We start from the raw sequence: 27,650 nt of genomic DNA on the forward strand, positions 1-27,650 counted from the left end.
ACTTCATTAGCAAAGACAGTTGAAAATGGTGAATATCACCATGGGCCAAAAATTCTAAGAAATATCAGGCACAGTAAATGAAACCAAATTACCTAGAACTCTGCTTCTGAGAGATGTATCAGTACTTAACCTTTATTATAATTTGCAAATACCATGCAAGCTAAAGTGTATAATGTAGGAAAAGACAAACATCTTTAACATCTTTTCTGATAAAGGGTTCCCTGTTAATTATGGCTCCAGAGGAGAACTACAAATAAAAAAGTGCCAAAGGCAGAAGACTTACTCATTAGTGCATATTCAGAAAAGTCAATTAATGTGCGTTATAAACATCAAAAGGAACTGGAAGAAGAGATGGAAAGTTTTCATTGGAAAATAATATGCTATATGCATATGGAAATCTGGTTGATTCAGACTTAGCTGAATGTGCAACATCTGTAGGGACCAATCTGGAAAAGACTTAAAAATGTGCCTGAATTTAAGTATGCAAATAGGAATTATTTGCATGCTTAGAGCTGATTATTTCCTTAAATCTTTGCATAAACAGGACCATAGCTGGTTATCAAAGATTACCTAATTTACAACATAAATAATATTTTATTTAAACAAATGACACTTAAAATGGGCTTGAATTTGTTTTCCAATTAAAAGATTGCTACATTCATCAGTTGCTAGCTGATACATCATGGTATTTATTAAGCAAAATTGTATTTATATGCAGCTACTTTAACCATAGGCATTCAACAATTAGCTGTACATCGAGCCAAGGAGTATTGCACCTAAGGAGAGTATACTGGATTTCAGGACGTAAGATTTCACACGTCTTCTTTCCTAGGAGAAAAATAAATAAATAAATTATTTTTAATCTGAAAGATGTTTGACAATTACATATATGGGGAATGTATCAGAGTCCTGCTGTAAAAACAAATACAACATGAAAAACAGGCCAAAGTGGATTTTTTTCTCTTTTTCACTTCTTGTGGAGCATCCCATTTCCTTGTGGAGCTTTTGTTTTTTCTTTCATCGTACTTTCATGTACCCTGAATTTGTTGTGCAAACGGAACATAAAATGGTATTGCAGTTTGGAAACTAACGCCACTTACTTTTCTTGGGTATGAAATGCATATGAAAGATGAGTTGCACAGGCAATTCAGGCTAAAAATTATATTCAGACTAAAGAAATGAATTTTGTCATCATAAGGGCATGAAGGTTAGTCTTATGTGATCTGAAAAAGTATATATTATCAATAACTATAGAAATTACAGAGTATTTTGAAGGCAAACTGTATATCAACTGTGGGAGAATTTTGTATGCTTACAAATATTAAAAACTATGTATTTTAAATTTAATATAATTTCACAAACATAAACCTAATCAAAATTCGTGGTGAGGCTTACTGTATTCTGTCTAAATTCTGCAGGCCAGGCCACTGTAGCCTCTCTGATGGAGGACCTCTCATCTGTTTAAAAATTGTGAGCCTGACCTCAAGTAATGACAGTCAGTAAAAAAAAAAAAAAAAAAAAAAACACTGACATTTTCTTTTCTTCCTTTTTATGTTCCTTCAGAGACTTCTACACACTTTCAGGTTATGCTTCCCAGCTTTATTTGCTGAGATGAGGCTGTCAGATGCTCAATGACCTGAAGAGGAGCCATCTCTGAGTCTAGTGCCTCCTCAGCACATCGGTGGGACACTGCAGTGCTTGTAGGTCTGCAACTCTTGTGGCTCCAGCCTCTAGGACTGCCATTTGTGAGCACTGGTGGTTGCCAGAGCTGTGCATGACAGAGCTCCTCCAGGTTTTGTGGCTAGCCCCACGGCAGCATGGTATCACCAGTAGCATGATATCACCTAAAAAACGCACTATCTTTCCTAGAGTTTCCCCATGGGGTGAGATAATGTGAAGCAATGTTTGCCCCTGCCTCTCTGGCCTTGTTCCTCCCTCCCCATCTGGAAATCTCATAAACACAGAGCAAGGCCTCCATGAGCAATTCCTACAGAAATGGTTAGAAGGCCGTGGGGAGGATTTTCCTCTGCACACTCCTACAAGTCAAATTGCAGACTTGGTTAACTGCTACTCTGAGCACAGCACTGCTAATGTGCAAATTTTATTGCAAAGCGCCTCTTTCAAGTCATGATGCTGGCCCTAACTTTTCAGTCCTTTATTGTCAAAAATAACATGGAGCATGCTCTTAAACACCACCAAAAATAATAAAAATAATAATAAAAAAAACATTATGAATAGTGGTAATTTCAGTTCGTACTTGATTAATGGAGGCGAAGACATGGTGTCTGATGCCAAAGCTCTGGACTGTGGTTGCAAGGCAATTCTTTTCTGATGGAGTATTTGTCATTACATTACCTCATCCCAGATGTTACTTAAAGATCGAGGGTTTCACAGTTAAATAAGCGAAGTCTTTTAATATCATATTGTCTGCATTTTGCAGGCTGGAACATTGAGCATTTGTTTTTGTTTTCTGTAACACTTGTGTTTGTCTCTCAATCAATACATTGTTTCTAAGGAGATGGTCTTGAACATACCATGGCTGAATTCTGTTCCATCTAATGTTTACTGCAATGTAAACATCTCTTATGAAGAACTGTGTTCTCTATAAAAGGAGAAGAGAATGAACTTACCACTTAAAAATTCTGCTTGTATAGTTGCAGTGCTTTTCCAGCTATGTATTCAATGAATTCAGCACTCTGTGGGTCTAAGTTGGGAGGAACTTTAATGGTGAAAGTAGGCGAAGTCAGAATATTCACATCTACCACAGTTTCATTTGCACCAGAGGGATCCCCAGGTACCACCTAGAAGACAGCAAATCAGTACTTTAGACACTACAACCCGCTGTGTGCTTTCAGTTTTGTTTACACCGACTGTGCCTTCCATCTTTAATAAGAGAAGATTAAACCAAAGAATATTTTAAACTTGTCTACTTTCTTTAAATTACTTTGTTCTGAAAAGACAGTGGGTGTCTTCAGTTTATGCCAAAGCTTATTGTAAGCAGCAGGAAGAGGTGACACGGCACTGCAAGACCGTGTTTAACAACTGTAAGTTAATATTTAAACCATGAACTATGCTTATAAAGAGCTTCTGATCTCTTAATGAAAACTTACGTTTGAGTTGTTCCATTAATTTCAAAAGGAAGTGTGCATGGTTGAAATTACTCATTCCCATGTGTTTTTCTAAACCAGACTTAGTTCTGTAGCTTTATTTTCCTGAGCAGATAGCTCAGACTTGGTTGGGAAAGAGTGCTTAAATATGGCTCATCTCCTTGTTCCTGATTTTTGGGGTGAAGGGGGTGTGAGGGGGGTGTTGGTGGATTACACAATTATTTTGTATAAAGTTCTTGTATCAATAGTAGTGCGCTGGATTTCTGAGTTGAAAGGGAGAACGGGATTTGTCCCTGCCCAGTAAAATCCATTGAACTTACCTTGACTGTATTCTTGTGGGCAATGTATAGTTAATCATGATGTATTCACTGCAATATTGACAGCTGCTCTTTATGATATGCAGCTTCCACTGCAATAACCCGCATAGCAGTTGCTTTCTTTGTGCTTTGGGATATATAGGTAGAGACAGGTACGTATATTCAGTGATCCATTAAGGATGTGTTACTGGCTGGTACAGTGAAATTTGCCCAAGAAGGGAATCCGAGGCCAGCCAAAGCTGCTAGTATCAATTTGCTCTTATTAGAGATGATTTGGGTTAGCCTGTCAGGCAGCCATCCAAATAAAAGTATTTAGAGGAAAATAGTTTCTAATCTCTGGAGTTTCAGCTCATTGAGGGATTATCAAACATATGTAAATTCAAGCTGAGTAGGAACTTTCCAGTGTAAAGACCAAAAATTACATATATGCAAACAGCCACAATCCCCAAGAGCATACGTGTGAGCAAGGCATAGGTGAAAGACAACTCTGTGAAATAGTTCCCTTTAGTAGATAATCCTTACCTTAACTATATTGAAAATGTTTTCTGGTCCAATGGTCATATTGGATAGCTCAGAGACCCACCCAAATCTTTCTTTCATCTTGTTCAACAAGTAGGAAGTGTCTTCTGTATGGCGCTGAACCATCTGGAGAATCTGCTCGTACTGCTCGCCAGAGAGATTAACCAGTTTAAAGGCTTCATCAAACTTGATGTGCAGTTCAGGAACATTTGGGCAATCTGTTTAGAAAGACAGCCAGCGTGAAGCTTACAGAAAGTCATGTGTCTTCTACTTGGCCTCCTCTATCTAAAGCACAGAAATCTAGGAAAACTACAAAAACAGGCTAGCAAGGAGGCATATTTTTGGGTTAGTGTTTAAATAATGCTAAATAAAAGAGTTTAATTCTTGCTGACCTATTTTGGTAGCTTTAGTTTAGGCTTACAATGACTAAATGGATTAATTATCCCATTTGCTGCATTACAACGACTTACCAAGTACTTTAAGGTTTGTATCATATCACATAGCAATAGATTGTCGGGTATAGTAACAAAGAACTGGTAGTTACCTTCAGCAACTTCTTAATCTCCTAATATGTTATCTCTTTTTTAATTGCTCATTTATCAATCCATCCCAAGTGTATGGGTTATTAGAAGACTGTAATTCCTGACGTTAGTATTCCTGCTGAGTGTTAAGGCCTAATTTGCTTTATCTAACAATTGCTAAACATTAGTATGTGACTGAGGATTGCTCTCTCTTTTCTTTTGTAAAATGTGTAGTTTAAACAGTAATATTATATTATTCCTGTGCAAGAATTACCATGGACACATTCAATTTAGTCTCTATCAAATAGGACTATCAAGGGACACCTTCAGGCTGATAGCACAGCAACCACAGATACGAACTGGTATGTGTAATAAGCAGCTGTAGACAAAAAGGTATTTTTAGTGAGATGGAAATGGTCCAATGCTCTCTCCAAAATGTGTCATTGGATCACTTAAATCTGCAACGCTGGAGATGTTCTGAAGATATTTGGATTTAAGTATTTCCTGTGGCTTTTGAGGCATAAATAACTCTGGAAACACAGGCATGTTATGCTGCAGTGGGAGTCCTGACAGTGTTTCTGTGTGATACAGTCTGATTTTTTTTCCAGGTGCCCATGGAGAGTGCATGCCAGAGCTTTGCCATCTTCTTACATATTGAGAAGCACGCCCCTTTTTATTCGCCATGTCAGCCCTGTTTTACAAGCTCTTCAGTGCTTGCTTTCCTTGTGAGGAGCTAATGCTGCCTGGCATTATGTCTGGTTGCCTGCAGGAGAAGCCAGTGTCAGGAGTTTCAGCTTCACCTTGCTTTCTGCTCAGCACTTGTGCACCCAGGCAGGACTGATTGCTGCCTGATCTCTTGCTCCTCTGTAGGATGGCAACTCTCACAGTGTATATAGGTATTTTGTGTTCAACTTCGGACCTCCAGCAGTATGTTAACAACTGAGTTATACTGACACTGTGTGGAGACAGCAGGGAAAGGTAATTGAAATCATCTGGAATGACTAATGGTGTTTAAATTCCTAATTACAGTAAAAACCCAGTGACTGACTGTTAATTCCAAAAATATGGAAACAACACAGTAGAAAATGACAGCCTCAAGATATACAAACCAATGGCCAACACATTACAGAAATAAATCAGAAAATCAGAGAGTATTTACCTTGCAAAAGATTGTCTTGACATTTCTGACATCTCTCGTGAAACCGTGTGCATCCAGAGGAATTCTCTCGAAGCTCTTTGCACAGAGTTCTTTGACGTCCTGACACAATTTTTGAGAACATGCCACTTCTGTCAGAATCTAGGGCAAAATTACAGTATTTTTAGACCGACATTAAGTTTAGGTTCTTAATAAATACACATTTGTTACCTATTACGTTTGATTATATAAAGATACTTTTTGCACTGAATCCAAAATAACTGGCATAAGTCCAAGCAACAAATAGGGATTAAACATTCAGAAGTCAAAATCAGGAGATGATGTAAACCCTGTTTTCTTCCAAGGAATTCATATAATTCCCTTATAAAGGCATGGTAATGTATTTCCCACTGATAGTCAAACAATTCTTAATATTACCACAGACCATTTTTACAGCATGAGCATTCTGATAAGATCTGTTTGACCTTTAGAAATCAGGATGTTTTGTAATTGTGTAGAGCTAGATGAGAGCACAGTACCAAGGTAACATGGGTCGTGATTCAGGAAGAATTAAAAATTGCTTTTGTAGAATCGCTTCAATTTATGTTTTCTGATGACTGTATAGTGACTATGCCACCTCCCACTCAGAGTTATTGCATATCCTTACTGTGCTCTCTTTATAGATAGGCATCAGCATGTATTTGAACTGCTTTTTGTTGTTGTTGTTGGTTTTGTTGTTGTTGTTGTTTTAATTTTCATTAATAAGATAGGAAAGATAAAGCTTATCTGTATTCTAAAGGTTGACTGAGGGTTGTTTCCTCCATCGAGAGTTATCACCTAAACCAAAGCTATGCCCAGTGTTTTTCTGGTTACTGGGAAATCCCGTGGCTGTTTTGTATTTGACTGGTACACTACATTGCACCAGTAGCTTCAGGCAGGGCTTGCAGCTGTCTGGCAGAGCTTAATGTCATTTGGCAAGGGCAGGGATATGCCATGACATCTCGCAGAATTACCCTGACTTTTTAGAGTTGGAGACACGTCAATATGGCATGATACATAAGTCTTCCTGACAAAGGCTGAGATCAGACCTGTCAGTCAGCCTTGTGAAAACCTGCATCTGCCATGACTTCAAGAGCTCCTGAGGAACTCCTGAAAACATTTTGAGAAATAACACGAAAATTAGGCTGTGTAGGACCCATAAGTTCCACTTCAATATTTCTATGAGGTTTCTAGGTGATTTCTTCTTTTTAATTTATCCAATGAATTTATGCTTGGCCCATGCCTGTTTAACCAAGGTAGCCTCCAGAGCTTCCATACCACGTCTTACATTAACATGCCACGGACTGAGCCACAAGCTATAGTTTAGCAATCCTGAGAGGTTTGATGTCACCGACCAGGCAGTTGAGTTTTGTTTTCCAACACTTGCCTTTGGCTTGTTCCGTCAAATCTCTTCTATTATCTTTGTATTCATTGAATGCTTCAGTAATCACCTCACTGACACCTTCAAACACTGTCTTGCTGAAATCAAAGACTGTCTGTAGGAAGCCTGGTATGCCCCAGTCTTTCTGTAAGCCATCACTTCTGGTAGTATCCTCGGGTAAAGCAGGCATGCTGGGGGACTCGTTCAAATCCAGATCAGACATGAAATACGCTTGAAAGGACTGGTCAAATTCTTTTTGCATGTGCTTGAAAAAAATGAAACTTCTGTCAAATACTGAGCCCATGTCTGATAATAGTTGGCTAAATAAATCTTCCATTTTTACTAGCTGGGTATCCTCTTTCTCAGGCTTTTCATTAACCTGGATGTCTTTTCCTTGATCTTCATGAAAAGTAAAAATAAGCGTAGGTATTTTCCTCAAAAAATCTTCGACCTGAATGTAAGAAAGAGATAGATTAGCTGCCAGACAATTTAACAATTTTCATCTCTCAGGGAAGTGGCTCTAAACTTTTTTTTTATTTTTTCAAATACCTATAGCAACAATGTACTCTCTTACAACTGAAATCACAGCAAATTCTCCAAAGTAATTTAAGATATTAGACTCAAGAGTGCAAGTACATTTAGTCTAAATTATTAGCTCCAAATCAGGTCTGGAGGAAGAGGGTTGGCCTTTAATCTGTTGAGGCTCAAAGGTAGTATTGGTTTTTGGGTTTTATCCAACATACAGTTTGGACTTTATCTTGGAAATATTTCTGTGGTAGTTTTGTGTCATGTAGAGAACAGAAGGCAGTTGTTCTCAGTGTAATCTGTAAACACCCTTGCCTCTCACCAATAGCCAAGTGCTCAAATTCCTCTGCTAAACCAAACCCATTAAAATCAATAAATCAGTGGCTTCGAGTCCATGGTTTGCTGATGGAGGAGACTGAGTGACAGCTCTGCTTCGTGGAGTTCCCATTTCCCAGGTCTCAGCTGCTCATTCCCTGCTTCCCACTTTGACATAATGCCTTCACCTGAGCAGAAACACTGCCTTGTGAAGCCACAATTTATGGCATTAGAAAACTGGTAAGGGTTAAGAAGCACCATGTCAAATATATATGTACACATATACATATGTGTATACATACATGTATACATTGACAGGCATTTTGGCAGAACTAGGGGGAAGGTACATTGTGAATCCATGCTGGAGGATCAGCCTCAGCTTGTATTGCCCCCACTTCCTGTGTGTCATCAGCCACAGCTAGAGTCTTTGTCCTCTTTTTTTAAACACGATTTAGGTCACAACACATTTCTCACTTTGAATGCTTCAAATAAATCATAGAACTCACAGGAGAAGTTATTGAGAGTGTCAAAGAGAGTGACGGTGCAGTGTATGTTTTACTGCAAGGATTTCCACCTGACACCCAAAGACTCCTGAAACTCCAGGTGATACATCAGGAATTAATATCTAAAAATCCCAAATAATCACCAATAGGCTTAAATTTAATACATCCCACACTTTTACTTGAATAATTTTAAGAATACGCACAAATACTAAACACTTTTGATCTAAAACTTCTCACATGCGAGACACACCATGTGTAAGTTTTCAATTAGCATATTTTTCAGTGCCTGGGGATCTGAAAGCTAGGTAACTTGGCTAACATTTCAGTAGCAACAATTGTGCAGGATCTGTTGTTAAGCTGCAGTTAAAGCATATGCCCAAATAATAATAATAATAAAAAATACAGTTTTGTTAAATCTTGTAATAATGTCCCAGCCAGGAAAGCATACTTTCTTTCTGGTAGAACTTGGGGAATCTCTCTAACAATTAACAAACCTAACAATTTCTTCTGTTAAAAACAATTAAATACTTTAAAGGCAGTTTGTTACTTAAAGAGTAGATATAGAATAACCTAAATATAGAAAAAAACGATATTGTGTAAGGAGATTATTTTTTCCATGGGGACTTTTCTTAATTCTATGTACAATTTTAACTCTGATTATCATATGGAACACAGAGAATCTATGTGGTATTTTTCACAGTTATTGAGCATCTTAATGCAAGTCCTACTGTGAGATACATCACTGTATATCTGGAGTGACTCTTTGGGAACCAGAGGAATAATCAATGCCCATGGAGCCACGCCAGGGTGCCACAGAACTCACTTTAGCTCAGTGTTCAATGAATGTAATTAAATGTAATCTGTGCTTTATAACTTCACATTTCCAGGCCCTCCAAATCAAATTAATTTTAGTAAGTTGATATAGCTGAAAGAGCTGGCCACTGAGAAAATGGGAAGTGCTCTCTCCAAAACTGGTGTGTGGATTCAAGAGTATTTCCCAGATACAAAATTTCTTCCTACCTTGCTTCTAAATGTTGACACACCACGTCTGCAAGTTGTAGAAAATCTCATGCAGGTACTTTCTAAACAAGATTCACATTCATCCCATAGATTTTTCAAGGATACTTGGCATTGTCTTTCTTCTTCTTCTAATCTTTCTTTTACTTCATCCATAATTCGCAAAGCTTCCTGAATAAGAAAAAAGATTCAGTTGATGGCAATTTTCAGATTAATATCCTGAATACTTATCCCAATGTTGATCACTCATTTTGCCTATTTATTGTTCCTTTTTTCTAATCTTTAACCATTGGGGTGTGTTGCCTCTTCAGCTGCAATCACACGTGGACGGAAGGGGAAATTGAAAAGCTTCTCCATACAGAGTTTTCCTAACATTCAGAGAGTGCAGTGTACGAAACCAAACAGATCTCTACAGTCAACCTGGATCTTTGAGGTTATGAAAAACAAAACAAAATAAAACAGTCCGCTTTGCTACTTTGCTCTGTTCTTTAAGGGCCTGTGATGCTTCACGAAGCTAGGTCTTTGCCATACATAAATTCCCTCTCTAATGCAGAAGTATCCAAAAGTATGTATGTATTTTCCTCTGTTTGTGATTATACTAATCCAAAAACTGTAGTGAGGGGTGTTCTTCCCCCCCTTGTGGAAGTGTGAGGTACTTCTTCCACACCAAATGGAAACAAGATGCATTTTGCAATGCTGCTTCTAATTACTGGATCATTCTTCATCCAGTAGAGCACAAAGCTGAGCAATGATTAGAAGAAGCACTTTAGAATAGACTGGACAATGGAAAGACAGAAAAATTCTTGTTAAAGTAGATTGCACATCATAAATTTCTTTCTTCCAGTGCAACATATTTTAATACTTTAGGTTTCCAAACACTATTTCATGCTGTTCGTAAGTATGACAGAAATACTTAATGGGTCAGACTTACTCCTTCCTGGAAGTATTTCAATAGAGAAAAGTCTCTGAGAAAAGAAGACTTCTGTCAGAAAGTGCTTGGTGGAGCTAGTAATTTTGCTATTCATGTTTGATGTTTAATTATTTTCTGATCTTTCTAAATATATTTATTCAGTGTTTTATAAACTCTTGCGGTTGGGGATAAATTCTGTGCAAATGAAATCATCCAGTAAGAACCAACAATGGACTCAATAATGGGAGCATAGTGGTGTTTCTAAAGATGTCATCAAGTTACCAGGAGCTTTTTGACTTGCTAATACATTTAGTTTAAAATAATCTCCAAGTTGGGCCAAAATTGAATTTTCTTTCAAGCTCACTGAAAGCAATAGTTAAGATCTTTTTGTATTATTATTTTTTAAATATTCAGTATTCTCCACTTCACAGGATCATCTGAGAACATTGCTCTAAGCTTAGGCATTGCACCAGGACATTAGGATTTCCTCTAATCCCCTGTTCTTTCTCTAGAGAGCATTATTATTTGCAGCAATATAATTTTTTTTCTGAAGGTCTGAAGTCTGTAAAGCGAGCTGGGAAGTGCCTTAAGGCCTGCAGTGTATGAGGGGACATGGAGGGCAGAGCAGCCAGACTTTCTGCACTAAACACCTTTGCAAAGCTGCCTGTAGTTGCCTTGGTCTTCATTTGGTGAAAGAGATGATTTCTAGAAATGAACCATAAAAGCAATAAAGAAATGAATTCAACACACTGCTGGATATTACAAACTCAAGTTCTTTCTTCTAAATAATGTTTGAGTCCACGTAGAGCATTTCATGGCTCCTTTTACTGCAGAACATCTGTGTTTTCACATGGTGGTCACCACCAGCTTTGACTATGCCTAGGCTGCTTCTTGTCACTAAACAACTGCAGAAGAACAAGAACACAAATCTCAAGAAGGATGGTGTCAGATGACTTGTTTTAACTTACAACCAGGATGGGCTGAGACAACGTAACGTGCTAACTTGTGGTAACTTAGCTGCATTTTGTCTACTGTTTGCTCTTTTATTTTCATTTTAGAAATGATTTAGACATTCAGCCACAAGGGAAAAGTTAACACTGGCACTCAGTTAGGAAGCTGTGTTTCTGAGGAAAGATGTAAACTCTTCACCTCTAGGTTTTGAAAGAACCACAAAATCTGGAAAAGGCACCAGTGACACAGGCGTTGGTCTCATTCAATGCTTTACTCCAGTGCAGTCTGAGAGCTTCAGTCAGAACTGAAGCCTTAATATGCCAGATTCCTGCAAACACACAACCTCTTTCTTAAGAAATTGGCAAATGTGAACTAATGCTTTAACTTTTTTAGAAGCATCAATCCAGGCTAGGAAAGAATGTCCATTGGCCCAGGTCCTGGTTCAAAGATCCATACACTGAGAACCTCTATAGACCTACTGTGAGAGTTTTCTTCTGCTGGTGAGAAAAAGCAGAAGCAGAGACTTCCCATCACCCCTGGCTTTGCTATGTGACTGCACAAAAAGATGTATGCTCCTCAGAACGCATATACAATATGGTTTGCATTCTTCACAGAAAAAGGGAGACTCCAGGGGATCCTTTCTGGGTTGGTTTTTGGCCTTAGCATAATAGCATGCTATATACATGTATATCACTTCCAGGAGGTAGGCTAAGTCCATGTACAACCTGCCTCATCTTTGATTAAAAATAGCCATAACTTAAAAAAAACAACAACAACAACAACAACAACAACAAAACAGGTGCACTTTTTACCTGTTTTTCTTCACTGCTCTTCTTCAAGGTTTTCATCAGATCTATGTGCTTATCTTCATTTTTTTCCATCATAATTTTCATCTGCTTAATACCAATCAGAGCTTTCTTTACCTCGTCATCTACATATTTCTCTCCAACTTCAGATAACACTAAAATAAATAAATAAATAAATTTATAGAGTGGCTTAATCCAATTTTAGCACTAGCACAAATTGTCACACACAGATGACAAAGGAAAGCAAACCAGCTTTATGTTTCCCTACAGTTGCAATGCCAAACCTTGGGACAGTGAGTGCTGAATAACATGCAGCCAAGGCAATTTCCGTCAATTAAGGTTTGGGCTCTGAGTCTTTGCCAGTGATCAGCTATATACTTGGCTGTCCCATTTCTGATCACCGAACCCCAGTATAGTTGAGGTTGGAAGGCACTTCTGGAGGTCACTGAGTCCAACCCACCTGCTGAAAGCAGGGTCAACTGGAGCAGGATGCTCAGGACCTCATCCTGGGTTTTGGGTGTCTCCAAGGGTTGCTCACTAGTTTCTTATTGACATAACCTATATATTTATTTTTGATCTGAAATCAGTCTGTGAGAGTTTGAGAGTATATATTTTGAAAATGTAGATTACAGGAGCCTGCAACCTGCTTTCCAAAAAATATAATCTCTAGAGTTCCTGTGAGGTAACACCCATAGAGTTTTGGTGAAAGGCCAGACTGGTCTCCGTGTTGCACCTTGAATCTCTTCATGAGTGCAAATTCTTTATCTGTATTTGTTCCCTGTGTAGAAATACCCTGAATATTACTGGAGCTATACAAAACAAGTAAAGGGCACATTACCATGAGACTGCCAAAAGCATATGTCATTCATTTATTCCATTATATTTCTCTTCCCCTCCTCTAACATTTTGTTTGTCACAGAAGTACTATTAAAATAGACAGAAGCAAAGGAATATTTCATGGCTGATCCTCTTGGGCTTCATACCTACACAGTAAAGCTATGCTTAGAGGTGAGTATACACAGAACATCTGTTGTAGGGTTGTTTTTTTTTTTCTCCTAAATTAAGTCATTTTATTTCAATTATTTTTAATAATCATCTTTTCCAGCTAAGCATATAATTCTGGAATAAACATTTGCAAAGGTTATTTAAACAAACAAAAATCAGTGGGATTGAACATTGGGTTCAGCTTAAACTCTAATGATCTATGAAGGACCAAATAACCTATAAAAATGTAAATAGTTTATTTTGTCACAGGAGGCTTCTCTGTTAATACCTTTAGTTTCTCACTCAATTGTTCTTATTTCCCCATTGTTCGTGTGGATGCTTTGTTTCAGCAAAATTCAGCTATATCACAGTTTCTAAGCTCCACACATGAAAACAGATCTCTTGACTGCAATGAGCATGGAAGTCAAAGAGCACCAGGGCAAGCCTGAATGGAGACCTGGGCCCAGGGACTTCCAGCACACCCCCCGTAAGAAATGCATACATACTCTTGAGGCTTTCCCGGAGATTTGTTTCCTCCTGCCTTGTCGGTGCACACTGGTGACCATTCAGACAGAGCACATATATTAGAAATACCCAAGAGGACTTCATGGTCTTTCTGTTAAAAAAACAGGTTGATAAAGTTAGATATAAGGATCTTTGTGATGGCCAAATGCCTAGGTAATTTTTACTAAGCATAATACAAGTCCCTTTATTTTTGTCTCTGACTCTCTAAGTATGGTTTCTCAGATCTATAATATACTCCTACTGTTAGTAAAAACACGAGTAAAAAGGTGACCTCATTCGTACTCTATTTATTCATACTAATAGATCAATTCCACTGAGTTTACACAATGGTGTAATAGAACCAGGACACAAAAAATATAAAACTGGAAGATTATGAAGCTCAGTCTGTCTCTTTTCTCTTACACTAAAAGCTTTTTACTCTTTTTATTGTTAGTTCATGTTATACACAAATCCATGCTAAACATTATTGCTAGGTTTTGAAAAGGAAATTTCTAGAATATTGTTCCCCTCCTTATCTCCAAATTTGTGACTGCTTTCATTGTCCTTCAGGATAATACTTAAAATAGCAAAGGCAGTAATAGGTGTGCTAAGAAGCTGGCAATTAGATCATTTTATAAGTAAACACAGCAGCAATTGAAATAAATTCCTAACAAAAAAAAAAAAAAAAAAAAAAGACTTTTACTATATTTCCCTCCCCAAAAAAGTTACATGAATAAGGTTTAAGAAAGGTTTATTTTTTAGAAACCATGCAATTACACTTTATAGTCCTCATCTCATAAGGTAAACATGGTGTTTACATTCCTTCTTGTTAGGCAGTGCAGCCTTCTGGAAGATGCAATTATCAGCTGCAAGTGCATATGTAAATGAAGAGCCGGGATTTATCTATATCCTGGATTTACTTCTACAGTCACTTGCACATTTTACCTTTACATTTATAATGAAATACCGATTAACTTTGCAAAGAAATACAAACCCACTGCCAAAGGAAAGTTAAAAACCAGCATATTTACCATTAATACTGAAACGCGTCCTCTGAAAAATTGCTGCCCGCATCAGGAAGGGCTGGGGCTGTGCTCTGATCTAATTGCTCAGAGTGACAGGGATTTTGCCATGTTCGACTTATCTGATGACAAGGTACTTAATCCTATTAATGGGACATATTGTCATTAGGCTGGGGGGAGGTTGCTTGTATGGGACTTCGTGCTCAGCCGTGTGGGCAAAACCACTAGGGGGAGTGTTGGATAGAATTACATAATTGAACGCGGTACGGATCTGTTATTTTTCGGTAGTCCTCTCTTTACAGCTTGTCAGTCATCTTGCTTTTTACCTTAGGAGACATCTGCAGTTTATGTTCTTAGTGAAATTACTACAATTAGTTTGACTAAAAATAGCTTCCAACGTTTAATCTCTTCAGCTATAAAAAACATTGAATTGCGTCACGGCTTTCTTCATATACATTCTGAAGATACAAAAGTTGAAAGAATTAGGGAATCCAGGTGCAGTCTGGCATATGAGTAGAGCCTGAGATGAAATAAGCAAATCTTGGCATTTTGTACATCATTATTCTTGATGATGTTTGGGCTTTTTGCCCCCTTAATGATTTTCTTCAGTAAACCCATGTGTCTGAAGTACATCTGGGATCTGAGCAGCATGAAGTTTTAGATACTTTGAAATGAGATACTTAAATGCTAGCAGATGCTTGATATAAAATATGCACAAGTATTGTTGGCAGGTAGTATCGCACCTGTGATGTTCACCAGCAGTACTCCCTTGAAGACAAAGAGGGGACAATGAAAGTAGGTATATGTGGCTAGTGGTCCATAACATCAGTTTTTAATACATCCCTTTTGTTTGTTTGTTTACCTCGTAGTTCATAAGAGTCAACTGGTGATTGATGGTCAAGGTCCAGGAAGACTAGTGCTGCTTAGGCAAGGGACTTGTTTTTTTATTATTATTACTACTTAAAACATGTCAGGAAGAATGGAGAACCCGTTAGCTTTTAATGGGAAGTGCAAGTCCTTGACTTGCATTACATATTCAGATAGCTCCACTCTTATTTTCTGAAAATGGTGGAAGGGAGGGGAATTCATTTTTTGTTTTAATATATATGAATTGCTGGTTCACTGAAATACTGCTGACTTCTTGACCAAGATCCATCATTGTACAAAATATTTCAAATTATCTTTTGTGACTATACCAAGCAAGCAGCCTTGAAGGACTTGCAGTCCCCTGCCAGGAGCAGCCTGGCTCAATGCAGAGAAAACTGTACTTGATCTAGAGTAAAAATGGCAGTCCAACACATCACCCAACCCATGGGGAGGGAGACCAGCACCCCTGTCAAAGTGTGCAGATGCTGGAGGCTGCCTCAGGCACTGACTCCATGTCTTGTTTTCAGAATTGCTCTTCTTCTGACCGCCCGTGTGGGTCCACAGTCAAACACATCCATGCACCTTGCAATGCTAGTCCTTAAGGGAAATAAGCTAAGGTTGAGACATGAAGCCTCATGCATGTCAGGCTCTTTTTTCTCAATTCGGTTGATTTTGAACATTGTGAAGTGTGTTGCATCATCTTAGGTGTTATTCTTCATGTCGTATTACACCCACTATGTAAGCAAATGGAAACAGGCATTATTATATAGATTTATTCATTGAATAAATTAATAAATAAATAAATAAATCCCAATTCTTTGCTCCAATGTTATTTTTTACATATTTGGTGGTTGAAATAGGAGGTATAAGAAACCTAGGAAATTTCAACCTGAAGACAAAATTATCTATAGCTATTATGCCTGTTAAAGTTAATCTTGGACTTATATTTAATCTTTGAATTGCACTTGGGAACCCAACACTCTGTTCTTGAAAGGTAATTACTGGTAGTGCTCACTCTGGAAATCATTTCTCTGACATTTTCATTTTGAATTTAATCAAACAGGAATCTCCAAAATTATAACTTCAGGTTACATATCGAATATCCATTCTATTTTCTTTTAATGTTTCAAATCTGTCTTGTACTGACCCATTGTGGATATCTCCAATTTTTATATCAGCTGCCATATTCAACTGTTTCCTCTTAATGTGTTCTTCTAAATTTGAGTAATTCAATCACCAATAGTGTGCCATGTCACCACATTGTGGTACTGACATGCCTATTTTTTCACAAGCTAATACAAGCAGATGATTCAGAGCTTACTGCTGTGGCTGCAATTAAGATATAGTCTTTTAACAGCTTCTCATGCTGGACACAATCTGAAGAAGCCTTTGTGAGCAAAACTCTCTTTCTCCCCAGCTCAACTGTTATTCACATACTGCTGTATATTTACTGAAAGTAATAAGTATATATTGAAAAAAAAATAAGGAAATAACTTGAAAAGGGATTTGCAGAAAAACAGGGCTTTTGCAAGAATCTGATAAATTCAAACTGAAATAATTCCAATGATTCAGATCAACATTAAACTTGAACCTAACTGAACTTTAGCAATGGGAGTTGTAGCTGATTTTTGGAGTTGCCTTCTGTCCTACTGGATGACCTCCACAAATGTATAACATTTTTTTACAGTGTACTGTGACTTCTCCTTTTTTGTTGATCCATTCCACCTGGCAGGATTAAGAATCAAGAAATATGTTGAAATGGAATTTCCTGTGTTATACATTAGCTGTGGGATTTTGTTCCGGTTTTGTATTTATACAATTATTTGCTGTTTGGAAGAGTTGTTTTCTACTATATATTTTCACATTTATGCCTGAGATAGGCCAGTCATTTAATGATCGTGCTGAAAGTATGTTTACTTGCTTTCAGTCTTCACGAGCCATGCAAAGTGCTATACATCGACATTAATTCTCTTGATACTTCTATGGAATAGTCCCCAGTTCTACCAAATCTTAATTAGGTTTATTTGTAAGCACACCATTAGTTCCACTGCTTTCAATTGACATTAAATCCTACTGGGGGCCTATTGTCTGATTACATGCCTAATCTAAAGCACGCACAACACTTTGCTAGCAGTTGGTATGGTTTTTAAGGCTATAGGAATTGAAGTTTTTATTTTGTTTTGTTCTGGTCTTAATGCTTTCCAGTAATTCAGGAGCCCCTAAGTGGTTTCCACTTTCTCCTGTCATTCAGAGGCCATGGGAGCCCTCCTTCAGTCTGACTTTGAGCTTTACCTGAGTAGCTGAAGTTAGGAAACAAGGCTCCTTCTTTAGCCAGGAGAGAGAGATGCTCTCACTCATGCTGGAAGGACTAAGGAGCTGAGGCTACCCTAAGTTACATAGCTGGAGTTAGACCAAGCTACATATCTTGTAAAAAGAAATATCACCTCAGGCCTCAAAAGTGGCACAGCTGTGTTAGCATGACACTATCTCAAAGTTCACGAGCCCTGCCGATGTGATTGCCCTGTCTGGAGGAGGGTCAGGCAAGGCCACATCAAGGCCCTTCACTGTGCTCCATGCAAACACGAAACCAGCTGAAGGCATGAAATCAGCATGCATAGCTTAGTGCATCACTAATTAATGTGTCTTTATTTGAAACTATTAAGCTTTTGATGTCGGAGGAACCATCTTCAGAAGTTTTGATGTGTTTTAAAATGTGTAAGACTTCTGATTTCCTTTTGCTTGTCTATCCATGGACATTCAGGAAGACTATTAGGTGTGGAAAAAAATCTTTCACTTCACTGCTGAATTTTTTTCACAAACACTCCAGGCCTTTGACACAAAGCTTTAAATGCCAGTCCCAGCAGTAAAGGGACATCTGCTGTTCACAGAGTTGTGCAAAGTTTCTTAACATCTAATCCAAAGACTCTACACAGAAAAGAGGGACCAAGCATGCCAGTAAGTGATAGCAAGATACTGAACACTGTATTTGGGAAGACAAAAGTATGAAATAAAGGGATTTAAATACTTCTACGGACCAGAGAATGAAAGCTTTAGAGTTGAATGTAAGATGGTATGAAGCTGAAACATAAAAATGATGTGGTTGTCTTCAGAATTTGTGCTTGAGATATCAGCTAACTATTGAACTTGGAGTAGCACTATTACTGGTGTTATGTTATCAGCAGGAGATATCAAAGTCGGTGTAAGGATAACAAAATGAGTTAGAAACAATTTATTATAAATCTGTGAAGCTAATCTGCATGGTACAGTTACACAAACAGATTTCAGGAAGCATTTAATATTAAAATGCTGAAGTTTTCAACCAGATGTTTTGCAAGGATTTAGTTTCAAGCTTCCCTAGGAACATTAAAACAAAAAAGTTTTATTGCATGCAGACATGTAATATATCAGCTTTCAGCCTGCAACTGAAAGGAACAGGGTTCCTCATGTGTTTTCAACTGGTTTGCTTAAGCATATCTTCATCATTCAGTTCTGTATCAGCTAGTTAAAGGGCGGTTGCTTGTTGGAAACAATTCTGGGGTTTAATGAAATTAAGATGAATGAATTATCAGTGCGTAGTTTTTGATGTGCTGAACAACTCTTGAAGATGCTGCTAACTGCCCCAATCTGCTGGTTTCTTGAAAAGTTAATTAAAGGCATTCACGATAGGGCCTTAATAATATTCTGCGAAACTGGAAATTGCTTTGGTGAAGAATAATCCTCTGACTAGAAACTTGGCTTCTTGCTTCTGCTGCATTTAAAGTGGAACCGGCTCCAGTGCCTGAGGGTTCGAAAGTCCAAAGAGGGATGTCTGAAGATCACACTTCCTCAATATAACCAGTAAGAGGACAAACACAGCCCCCTTGCTTGCAGTAGCACGGAAGTGGAAGGAGTAAAGCTGGAATGCTGCCTGAAGTTGTCTTTTTCTCCATTTCAGATATTAGAAGCAATTTCTAAGAACAGCATTACTGCAATTAGAATTAATGACTTCATGCTTCTAACAGTTCTTGCTTAATTGCCATTGCACATGTTTTTACAGCTGTCCTTTTATATAACTAGTACACTGCCCCGTGCAGCTGCCTCAGAACTCCGAGCTTTTAAAACTGCGAAAAAACAACATCAATTACAGAGACCTGACAAATGGGAGGAGAATAAAAAAGAAACATTGAGTTCAGAGCAAATGAGAATTAGCAAAAAAAAAAAAAAAAAAAAAAAAAAAAAAAGACAGAAAGGGAAATGAAGGTGAGACATGAAAGAGCACAAGGTACTAAAATGCCAGGGGAAGCATTGACGGGGACAGCCTCTCCAAATGGAAATATATGAAGAAAAATACAATTCCATATTCCCCACCAACAGATAATTTGGTCTTGAAAACAACAAAAATGTAGAAAGCCCATGAAGATGCACATGTGGCAGCACAGGACAACTACATTTACCTTCAAATCCTTCCTCTTTTCCCCTGTTTCCTTCAGTTCTGGTATGAAACCATTTGGGCAAAGTTGGGAATTTGCTGATGCTTCAAGTTTCTTAAGACATTTCCAGGTGCTGTGAAATACTAAGGACTAAGAAAAGAATATGGGAGTTTTCAGTTCGGATTTGAGTGTGCACAGTGTTCACCTCAGCCAATGAGCTAGGCTTTCTTTGTAGCCAACCAAGAGCTTTAATCTAAGCCACAGTTGAACTGACCTGCTGTAGACCTTGACCTCAAAATTAGTTGAGTCACAGTTTGGAAGACCCTATTTTTGTTGCAAGTAGAAAGTGAATGTAGCAGACTAACCTAAATGTAGATCTCTAAAACTGGGACAGATGAATCTCATTGATATGACACGCAGTTTCAGCACGACCTGGCTTATTTCTAAGTGTTTCCCAGCAGCATCTGGGGCTGCATTAAGAAGAGGACTGCCATGGGAGTGGGCCATGGGAGGTCAACCTTCCCCCCCTGCTCAGCACTGGTGAAGCCACACCTGGAGTGTGGGATCCAGTTCTGGGCCTCCCAGTACATGAGACATGGAGATACTGGGTCAAGTCCAGTGAATGGTCATAAAGACAATTAAGGGACTGGACCATCTTCCATGTGAGGAGAGGCCAAGAGAGCTGGGACTCTTCAGCCTGGAGATCTTCAGAGGGATCTTATAAATAAGTATAAATAACCCGTGTGAGGGAATGTAGACAAAAGAGACAGACTCAGTGGTGCTAGTGCCAGGACAAGAACGAACTGGGCATGAGGAAAACACAGGAGGTTCCATCTGAACACAAAAAAAAACACTTTTTATGGTGAGGGTGGACAGACACTGGAAGAGGTTACCCAGAGAAGCTGTGGAGTCTCCATCCGTGGAGGTACTCAAAACCTGATGGGACATGGTTCTGGGTAACCTTCCTTAGGTGGTCCTGCTGGAGCCGTGGGGTTGAACCAGATGATCTCAAGAAGTCCCTACCAACCTAAACTCTTCTTTGATTTCCTGTTTATATTTGTATGGCACGGGCCAAAATGGGATTCATAGATAGTCTGCAAATTATGGTTATGTGTAACTTCCAGCATGCATGGAAGTTGGCAGGTTCTGAGCATTCACACTTAGAGCATAACTGCGTTAGAAATTATTTCAAGCTGTACAGATTCCTGTCTACCATTTCCTAGCACCATCTGCAGTCAGACGAGATGGCAGTTACCACATCTAAATCATCATCTTTCTGAAAACTTGAATCCAAGTGTTAAAGTCATAAAAGATAAAGGAAAACTCCTACTGAGCATAACATAGCACAGTAATTTACTTCAGGATTAGACTCTAACACTTCAAAGTCTTTCTAGATTTTCACTTAGCTTTTGGGTTAGCTATATTTATTAATGTCCAGCACAGTATCAGATATCCTAATTTTTTTTTCCTATAGGTAATGCATGTAAAAATATCTGTGAAGATAGGCTCATTTTGGTTATTTAACACAATGGAGAAAATGTTGGAAGCATATTAAAGGTAGCCTCCTATTTGTGCATTTACATGGAACATATTAGTTTTCTCACAAAAGTGCTAAAACTAGATACTTCACTGTTTTTCTTGAGCTTTGGAAAACTGAAATATCTCCTCTGCAATTGAGGGCAATTTTTCACCTCTATGCTAAGATTTTAGTAAGATATGGAGATGTAGAGTAAAAAAATCATTCCAGCTCCAACTGGAAACTGGGCAGAAGAACATAGCCATTTGCTCATTCAAGTTAAGTTTTATTTAGTTCTTTAAGAACTGGATCTTTGTTATGTCCAATATAGTCAGTGTATGCAAGTTACTGATATGGAATTTCATGACAAAAAGTTCTACTCTGGAATGTTGACAAAAATCTGGAGTACAGGGCTAGTACTATGCATTAAGATGTACTCTCACTGCACATTCTGGGCACCTTGCAGAAATGGTTTTGCTCTGCATCTGGTCAACAGAGAGATATAGAAGCCTTCAGAAAATAATTGAAACCATGAGTTAGGCAGTACTTAACTTCCTAACTCAGCTGATCTTAAATGGCCACTTCATTTTGTCTGCTAGAGGAGCCAGAGCACCTGGCCACATGTATGTAAGACACAGGAATGGTCAGTGATTAATCCTAAAAATTCTGAAGTAAAGCAGATTCATTTGAAACACCTTACATGCTAGAAAGCTTCAGGAGCTCTGTAGTATAGATGTGATTTTGTTGCTAACATTAATCAAAAGTATTTCGCTAGAGGCACTGGAAGATAGTATCATACTACATATTTTCCTACTTGACTTCGGGAAGAAATTTTTCATTCCACTCTTTTGCCCTGGCATCTCTAGTAAGATATCTCCTATCCCAAGAGCAGGTTGTTGAAGGCCTATTCATCTGTCCGGGTCTTGTATGTTTAACTGCACATACGCACACATTTGTATATTAACACAGTAGGCAGCAGGTCAAATCCTTAGCTGATGTAAATAAGCATATCTCCCTCATCTCAGCAAACAGCACTGATTCATACCAGCTGAAGACCAGCACATTTTCCCTAGGTCTGGATTCAGTAAACCACACACACACACACTGCAAAGCAGCCTATTGTTTGAAGGAAACCTTTCTTGTTTAGGGCACTGCTGAACAAATAAACCAGGCAGCAGAGGGAATTAGCAAGAATGAAGAGCATTAGCTCCTCAGAGAAAATAACACCAGAAAAGCCCTTGGTATCCATCAGTCAGAATTCCTTTAGTGCTACACAAAAGCTGCAATGGAAATTGCTGTGTTGTGACCTACGTGATCCCATGTTGAACTATTTACTTGAAATGCTGTGCTTCTAACACATTGTACAGATCAAGTATCATGAGCAAGGAATGAAAGAGAATAAGAAATTAAAAAGAACTTAAATACTATTCAAGCAAAGCACTTAACCACACATTTAACTTTTAGCCTGAGCGTAGTCCCATTGAAGTCAATGGGATTACTTCCGTGCTTAAAGTAAATCATGCGCTTAAATGGTCCCCTGGATCAGGATTTTAAAAATCTAAATGGCTACTACTTAAACATGAATACGATACAATAGGTGAAGGGAAAGAGAAAAATCTGTTTTCCATCCTCTGCTTCAAGTGCGCTGACAAAGGCCTGATAAGATCTAGCACCGGGAAGTTGGAGTTGGAAAAATCCAGCCTTGAAATAAGACATTTCCTCATAGCTGTGAGGAAAATATTGAGACAGCTTATGAGAAGGAAGTGGATTTACCCTCACACAGAGTTCTTATAATGAGATTAAATATATTAAAAGAAAAAAGGGGATTAATCCAGATTTTGGGAACAAAATAAATGAGGTCCAAAAAAATTATATATAATTACATAAAAAGGTAGTTCCTGAAGATGAAATCCCTCTGGATTAGTCCAGTATGATGGTCCAGCTCCATCCTCTGGTTCAAGAGATTCCTAAACTACTGATTAGGACAAGGATGATTTTATATTGCTCAGCTTTTTGCATTTCTTGTAAGCATCTGCTACTTTTGAAAGCAGTACTGAGCTACATGCATTCTTGATTTAACCTACTACAACCATATTTATTTTTAAGACTGCATGAAGTGCACACACACACTGTGAGGGGATGAGGCAGGCCAGCATTTGCAGTCTTTTCTGGCAGCAGTGGCTGGCAATGGAGCGAGAGTCACCAAGGAGCATCAGTCCCAGCAGCCAGGGTGCTGCACAGTGAGGAAGGCACCTCCATTTCTCCTCGCCATGGCACACGCTTTCCAATCTCTTGAGGAAAAAAACATGTTCTTGTAGTGATGGCATATCTGGATAAAATTTGCATGTCCTGTGATTAACCAGAGATCAGACCAGATGATCTCATTCAGTTTTTTCTGGCGGCAAACACTGTAAACTCTTGTCCTGGGCCAGGGCCATCAAGGCCCATCAGAGTCCCTGGAAATACTCCTATTGACTTCTCTGTGCGTGAACAAGACTTCAGCTCAATCTACAGCCTCTGCCCAAGTCAACAGGAGTCTAAAGAGAATGCAGCTCAGCTGCCAACAAATACATGTACCTATATGACCACAAACAGAGCTATTCAGAAAAGACTAACAATCGTATCATCACAGAAATTGAATGTGTGAACGCTCAATTAAAGACATCTTCAGGGCATATTCTTATCAACTTTATGAAAGGTCCACTGATGTGAAAAGCTTTGAATGTTGCCTATAGGAGAGAAGCTTATGACGGTCTAAGCCCCTGCAGAATTCAGCCACTGGAGAAAAACTGTTTCACCACAGTTTGTCTATTTCCCAAAACAAAACAGATCAGCCCACATAATTTACATGAGTATTGGCTGGATTTTAAATGAGAAAAGAGTCGTGTTCTGGGCCAGAAGCACAGCTGGTATAATCCTAAGGATCTAGTTCATAGCAGTAATATTTTGCTGCAGTTTTAAGCCAAAGCTCCTGCAAGTTTCAGTATGACAGCTCTCAGCTTTAGACCCAAGACATAACAGAGTGCTGGGAGTAATTAACCGTGTACTTTCCCCAAAAATATTGCAGTTTATGACTCCCGTGTCTTTCACGGCAGTGAGATGATCTTAGTTTAAATGTTAGGCTTTTTGCTAAATACTAAGATGCATTTCTTTTTTGATTTATGCAGGGATATAAAATCATTGAGCAAAATAGAAGCATATTTACATATAAATTCATCATTGTTATAAGACAGGTGTTAATACAGTATTTATGTGGCTGCCATTTAAATGTAAATAATAAGATACTTAGGAATGTTCATTGAAAAAAAAAAGTAATTTTTCACCTTTTGTAGGTGAAAAAAGTTGCATTAACAAGCATCTAGACGAATTTGTGACATTAATGTCTTTATACATAATCACAAGAAGAGAGATTTGCATGTAATGGTTTTGTGTCTTTGTCAGCAGATTTGTCTTCTGCACTTTCTGTCCTTGAAATATAAATGTTCAGGAATTCATGAGGCAAAGGTAACAAGATATAACTTTGCTCTACTTGGCAATTCAAAATTCCCACAGGTAAAACCAAACATTGTAAAGTATATAAGGATTAGGGTCAATTTTCTCAACACCGGTCTATTAAATTACGGAGGTAGCTGGCTAACCAGGCATGATAAAAAACACCCTGATTTTCAAATGTGATAACCACCCCAAATTTATTTTCCAGAGCTTAAGTCTCTGTGGCTACATGTATCGTATCTTTGTTAGCCTCACCAAAATTTGGACTTTAATTTGCTGAACTGTGTGCCTCAGTGTGCTGGTTTCACTCTGTAGGAAAGAAAGCTCCAGTTCCACCCTTCGTCTTGGGTTTTTCTAGCTGTGACCTTGCTTTGGAGAATAGCCAGAGCTCAAATATTCCTGTAGGCAGTGTAGACAGTCTGATGATATTCAGGCTCAAGCACAAGTCTGACCCTTGAATTGATAAGGACTTGGTGCCCAGGATTGTCTTGTGGTGCAGCCTGCCCTGGGCCTAGCAGGAGTAGAAGGTGGTCACCTCCAACTACTACTGGGGCCCTGCGTAGAGCCCAAGGCCTGGGTCAGCCTTGTGCACTGGCAAACATAAAACACAGTCATGGGCATGGGGTTTGTTGAGGGAGCAAGCAAGAGAAAACGTGAAACATTATGTACATATGAGCATAATATGTACATGTGAATGTAAAATTAAGTGGCTGGTCAGATAGAAGGACTCTGTATGTTTGAGAATAATGATCTGGAAAATATACCTCTTGCTAAGTTGATAAACTGCTTTCATAAGAGATGGATTCCCCCCCCCCCCCCCCCCCCCCCCCCCCCTTTTGGTGAGTTTTGCTTTGTTAGCATTTGCTTTCAAGTATTTATTTGTAGTTTTTGCATTTTTATTAAAAATTATAACTTTGGCATGTAGGAAGGAAAGACAGTTTTCATGTATGTCAGAGGCATGCACCCAAGGAGTGGTGTGTTTGCTTTTTAATAAGAAATAGGCTGCCACAGGAAATTATCCTGGTTAAAAAATAAAATAAAGTAAAATAAAAATCCAGCAAAGGTAGCCTTTGCTATATGATGTATTTTAGAAATTGCATTTTAGTCACAGCATTCTACAAACTGCAAAAACTATGCATGCCATTTCAAAAGACTTTAGGGAAAGGCAGCTGAATCCCACTTCTAATTGTGAAGCAATAGGCACAGCTTCATGCATTTTGGGGGAATGTGAAGTATTTCTATCATTTTTGCTTTCCTTTCTCCCGATTCCTGCCTCCTCTGTCTCCTACTCCCCTTGCTACTTAACGTAGCATTTAGGACAGAAAAGCCATATATTGGAAATAAGTACATAAAGCTTTCATACAGAGTCTCTTCAAGAATATATATTGATTAGGGGCCAGGGGAAGAGGCTTTTTCAAGAAAAGGCTTAATGGGAGAAATTGAGCATTTGATACACAAGTATGGAGTGAAATGCTGGAACAGTGCCATGGGGACTGGCAGCTGAGGAGATAGCCAAACAGCGTGGGGTAGCACAAAGAGATCAAAGTAGAGAAAATTAAGCCTAAATATAAGGGGAAATATCCTGGCACTGTTGGACTGGAATGGCGTCCAAAGGGAAATTTTGTGTCTGAAGACAGAGACTGGACAAAGGGCTGGAAACACTTCCTGGGCAAGAATTCTGCACTGACAGAGAGATGGATGTGTGTCTGTCAGCTCAAATACCATGACCAGAGACGGGATTAGTCATAAGCTACTAACTTCCACATGGTGATCCCAGGAGGCTGCAGCACTGACGCTGCCTGTTATAAATCTCCTGCAAGGAAGCAAGGCACCCAAGAAAGACGTTTAGCACACAGTTAGAGAGACGGGAGACCTGACTTCCATCTATCTCAATCCCACATCCTTCCTGATTGTCTAATTTGCTCAGATGCTGAGTTGCCTCTGGAGACATTTAATTCCAGGGAGGCATCTCAATTATTTAGATCAGCAAATCACAGCTGTTTCTCAACCCAGATGTCAGAAACTGCCTCCAGCATGCTTCTCCCAGGAGCCGAGTCACCTGTGGTCGGCTGCACAGACAGCTCCTCCTCTGCCCCTTCCCCATCCCGCCAAGTCTCCCCGTGCTCCTCAGTGCCGCTCCACCAGGCTGGTTGTTGTTACAAGTCACGGCAGATAAGCTTCAGGCTGAAAGTTCAGAGCTGTGGTTGAAGAATTGGACCATTATGGAGCTATGTGGCTTCTCAGATTGATAAGTAATGTTTTCATTGCAGATGAGGTTGCATGGGCAATCTGTAAGTTATCAGAGCTGTCTTCACTTCCAGTTTCTGGGTCCAGGCTGTTTCCAGGTTGATGTGAGACACAGGTGAGCTTGCCACCCTGCCCGTCTACCAACTCCTGATATGTCTGCACAACCTACACAACCAGAGGACTGGCCCTAGGATGTGTGCATAGACACAAGCTACAACACACAGGGGGAAATATGGCACGATATATCACATCATGTTACTCACCACAAAAACTTTCGCTAATTGGGTGATGAGCCCAGGGGAGACAAGGAACAGCTGTAGAAACTGCACAGGAACTCATGTGCAGTTTTATTTTAAAAGCCATAGCTCCAGGGGGAAGTGTCCTTCCACCAGCCACTGTTCTGCATTATGAAATGAAAGGGCTCCTGTCCTGACCTGTGTTGGTGACATTCCTCCCCTAAGGGCTTAATTGTCTCCTTAGCTGTCACTGTCTGAAGGAGGAGGATATAGCAGAGAAGGGGTCTTAGGAAACCTGATGGAAAACAAAGTATTTGGCCAGCACAT

At 38.9% G+C, this 27,650-nt stretch overlaps 1 protein-coding gene across 1 annotated transcript; it reads right to left on the reverse strand.

Moving 5' to 3' along the window:
* Positions 1–2,633: 2,633 nt before the first annotated feature.
* CLUL1 (clusterin like 1) lies at positions 2,634–13,639 on the reverse strand (the record flags this gene model as incomplete). The annotated part of the gene is made up of 7 exons (XM_082754818.1): positions 2,634–2,801; positions 3,947–4,161; positions 5,624–5,761; positions 7,026–7,470; positions 9,383–9,550; positions 12,053–12,201; positions 13,537–13,639. The coding sequence occupies 7 exons, from the start codon at positions 13,637–13,639 to the stop codon at positions 2,634–2,636; spliced, it is 1,386 nt and encodes a 461-aa protein (XP_082610944.1).
* Positions 13,640–27,650: the final 14,011 nt, after the last annotated feature.

This window comes from Aythya marila (genome assembly GCF_965140915.1).
Source record: "Aythya marila genome assembly, chromosome: 2".
Classification (NCBI taxonomy): Eukaryota; Metazoa; Chordata; class Aves; order Anseriformes; family Anatidae; genus Aythya; species Aythya marila.